This window comes from Mandrillus leucophaeus, unplaced genomic scaffold (genome assembly GCF_000951045.1).
Source record: "Mandrillus leucophaeus isolate KB7577 unplaced genomic scaffold, Mleu.le_1.0 Scaffold58, whole genome shotgun sequence".
NCBI lineage: Eukaryota > Metazoa > Chordata > Mammalia > Primates > Cercopithecidae > Mandrillus > Mandrillus leucophaeus.
The window spans coordinates 1,510,540-1,514,391 of NW_012106252.1; the positions used below are offsets into that span (position 1 = coordinate 1,510,540).

At 50.8% G+C, this 3,852-nt stretch overlaps 1 protein-coding gene across 4 annotated transcripts in view; it reads left to right on the forward strand.

Moving 5' to 3' along the window:
- ACLY (ATP citrate lyase) overlaps positions 1–3,852 on the forward strand; it is a 76,427-nt gene that overhangs the window by 32,777 nt on the left and 39,798 nt on the right. For all 4 annotated transcript variants that reach the window (XM_011998842.1, XM_011998843.1, XM_011998840.1 and 1 more), the window contains 2 exons: positions 1,384–1,525; positions 2,103–2,271. In XM_011998842.1, coding sequence (XP_011854232.1) covers positions 1,384–1,525; positions 2,103–2,271 — 311 coding nt within the window. The remainder of the gene's footprint in view (positions 1–1,383; positions 1,526–2,102; positions 2,272–3,852) is intronic.

The following is a 3,852-nucleotide window of genomic DNA, read 5'->3' on the forward strand; positions in this document are numbered from 1 at the left end:
TTTTTTTTTTTTTTTTTTTCGAGGTGGGGTCTCACTATGCTGCAGAGGCTGGTTTCGAATTCCTGGTCTCAAGTGATCCTCCCACCTCAGTCTCCTAAGTAGCTAGGATTCAAGCATGCACCACTAGGCCCACCTATAGAACTGTACTTCTGCCAGCTCCTTTTGTTCCCTTACCTTTTGTTTTGTTTTGTTTTGTTTTGTTTTTTTGAGACAGGGTCTCACTCTGTGGCCCAAGCTGGAGTGCAGTGGTGCGATCTTGGCTCACTGCAACCTCCGCCTCCTTGGTGATTGTGTGTTGGTTTCCCAAGAAGCTGGGATTACAGGCACATGCCACCACACAAATTTTTTTTTTTTTTTGAGATGGAGTCCTGGGCTGGAGTGCAGTGGTGCGATCTCAGCTCGCGGCAACCTTTGCCTTCCGGGTTCAAGAGATTCTCCCTGCCTCAGCCTGGGATTACAGGTGCCCACCACTACATCCAGCTAATTTTTGTATTTTTATTAGAGACAGGGTTTCACCATGTTGGCCAGGCTGGTCTTGAACTCTTGAGCTCAAGCGATCTACCGGTGTGAGCCTCCCAAAGTGCTGGAATTACAGGCGTGAGCCACCGCACCTGGCCTGCACCTTACCTCTTAAGTGCCCACTGGAGGGTCTGTCCAAGAGCATTGTCCTGAGCAGGAAAGAGCCACCTGGTAGAAGGGAGAAGGACAGGAAAAACAGGAAGGCAGGTTGAGGGCACTGGCCCTGTGTAACTAGCTTGCTGCTCCTGCCTTGTGCAGAGCCCTGGCGGGAACCTCAGTTAGCGATAAGGCTGCTGTGTCCTCAGCCCCGGCTGCAGCAAACCTCTTCACTGGACCTACACTGACCTAGAATTAATGCTGATTCAAACCCTAACTGGAGCTGGTTTTATGGCCAGATTTACAGGGTGGTAAGCATTGTTGGGACATCGTTTGTAAGTCCTGAGCCCACCGAAATTGGGAGAGCTAAACTTTTTTTTCCAATTACTTTAAAAATAATTTGTCAGGACCTCATTTGCATATAACCTGATGACACACCTTGCCTGGGAAATGAAGCAGGTCCTGTAGGAATTCTCCTGGACATTTTTGACTGTGGGGCCCTTCTTTCTCTGTTCTTTGCAGAGCTACTTACCAGATAGGCAGGCCCTCTTAGCTTGATTTGCTCTTTCTGCCACCTTCTTCTAGAAAAATCGAGGCACCTCCTCCCCAAGTTCTCAGAATTCTGTCCTCTTGACATTCCTTTACGGTTGTGATGAGGCATCACCCTGTGAACATGGGGCGTGGAGGGGTCTGGCAGGCAGCCCTGGCCCCTGCAGGTCTCCGGGGGGTATGTGTTCTGGGTGCACTCTCTGTGTCTTTGCCCACCAGGAAAGAGCACCACCCTCTTCAGCCGCCACACCAAGGCCATTGTGTGGGGCATGCAGACCCGGGCCGTGCAAGGCATGCTGGACTTTGACTATGTCTGTTCCCGAGATGAGCCCTCGGTGGCTGCCATGGTCTACCCTTTCACGTGAGTTACCCCATGGTGGGAAGTATCTCCTTCCTCTGCTAAGACAAAGCTTGGGGCTGGGCACAGTGGCTCATGCCTGTATTCCTAGCACTTTGGGAGGTTGAAGTGGGAGAATTGCTTGAGCCCAGGAGTTTGAGACCAGCCCTTGGCAACATAGGGAGACCCTCATCTCTATAGATAATTTAAAAATTAGCCGGGTGTGGTGGTGTGCACCTGTAGTCCCAGCTACTTGGGAGGCTGAGGCAGGAGGATTGCCTGAGCCTTGGAGGTTGAGGTTGCAGTGAACTCTGATTATGCCACTGCACTCTAGCCTGGGTGACAGAGCAAGACCCTGTCTCCAAAAAAAAAAAAAAAAAAAGGCAGGGCTTGGGGAGTCAGCGAGCTCATTCCCTTTGCTGGGGAAGGCTTTGCCCATCCTAGAGACAGGGGCGTCAGTATTCCTTTGTCCCTTAGATGAAAATTCTTTGAGGGCAGAGACCATGCCTTTTCTACCTTCTGGGTGAAATTCCTCCCCTCAGCTTCCCCTTCCCCAGTCCTGATAGGTTGAGGATGTCCTAATTCTTTTACTTTCTCACAGTGGGGACCACAAGCAGAAGTTTTACTGGGGGCACAAGGAGATCCTGATCCCTGTCTTCAAGAACATGGCTGATGCCATGAGGAAGCACCCAGAAGTAGATGTGCTTATCAACTTTGCCTCTCTCCGCTCTGCCTATGACAGCACCATGGAGACCATGAACTATGCGCAGGTAGATCACTGGGCGGGGGGTGGGGGTGGGGACATGAACTATGTGCAGGTAGATCACTGGGTGGGCTCTGGGGGGTGGGGGGTGGGGACCATGAACTATGTGCAGGTAGATCACTGGGCTGGGGGGTGGGGGTGGGGGCATGAACTATGTGCAGGTAGATCACTGGGCTCTGGGGGGCGGGGGGTGGGGACATGAACTATGCACAGGTAGATCACTGGGCCCTCGGGGGCGGAGGGTGGGGAAGCAGGAATGGCTCCTGTATGATGTCCTGTCACTGCTGCCTGGGACAAAGGGCTGGAGATTTGGGAGTAGCCAGTGGTTTGGGTAGAAATGGTTGGAGACACGTGATCTTCAGAAGTCAGAATAGTGACCCAGGGCAGGTCAGTCTGGGCAGAGACTGCTTACCTGGGCTTACAAAGAGGCTGCTCAGGCCTGGGACAGTGGCTCATGCCTGTAATCCTAGGACTTCGGAAGGCAGAGGCAGCAAGATTGCTTGAAGCCAAGAGCTGAAGACCAGCCTAAGCAATAAAGCGAGACCCATTCTCTACAAAAAGTTTAAAAATTAGTCCAGCCAGGCATGGCGACTCACACCTGTTAGTCCCAGCTACTCAGGAGGCTGAGGCAGGAGGATCGATTTATCACCCGGGAGTTCAATACTGCAGTTACCTATGATCATTCCATGGCACTCCAGGCTGAGTGGCAAAGCAAGACCCTGTCTTTAAAAACATTAAATAAAGTAAAATAAAATATACGCTGGGCATGGTGGCTTGTGCCTGTTATTCCAGCACTTTGGGAGGTCAAGGCAAGAAGACTGCTTGAGCCCAGGAGGCCAGTAAAGCAAGACCCTGTCCCTACAAAAAAAGAAAAAAAAAAAAAATTAGCTGGACATGGTGGCATGTGCTGGCTGAGGCAGGATGATCACTTGAGCCCGGGAGGTCAAGGCTGCAGTGCGTTGTGATCACACCACTGCACTTCAGCCTAGGCAACAGAGTGAGACTCTCTCTAAATAAATAAATAAATAAATGTTAAATAAATAAATGAGGCGGCTCAGGCTCCACCCCACCCCCACTATATCCTCTCTGTGCTATCCATAACTGGCTTGAAAACCAGGATTGACTGGATGCCGTGGCTTGTGTTTGTTGGGAGGCAGTGGTGGGGGGATTGTTTGAGGCTAGGGGTTCGAGACCAACTTGAACAACACAGCAAGACCTTGTCTCTACTTAAAAAAGGATTAGCCAGGCATGGTGGCACTCACTGGTCCCAGTTACTAGGGAGGCTAAGGTAGGAGGATCGCTTGAGCTCAGGAGGTTGAGGCTGCAGCATGCTGTGATCATGCCGTTGCACTCCACCCTGGGCAGCAGAGCAAGATCTAGATCTTGTCTCAAAAACAAAAAAAACAAATCAGGATTAAAGCACTTTATTTTATTTATTTATTTATTTTTTGAGACAGGGCCTTACTCTGTCACACAGCCTCTGCCTCCCAGGCTTGAGTGATTCTCGTGCCTTAGCCTCCCGAGTAGCTGGGATTACAGGCACACATGCCACCACACCTGGCTTTTTTTTTTTTTTGTAGAGATGGGG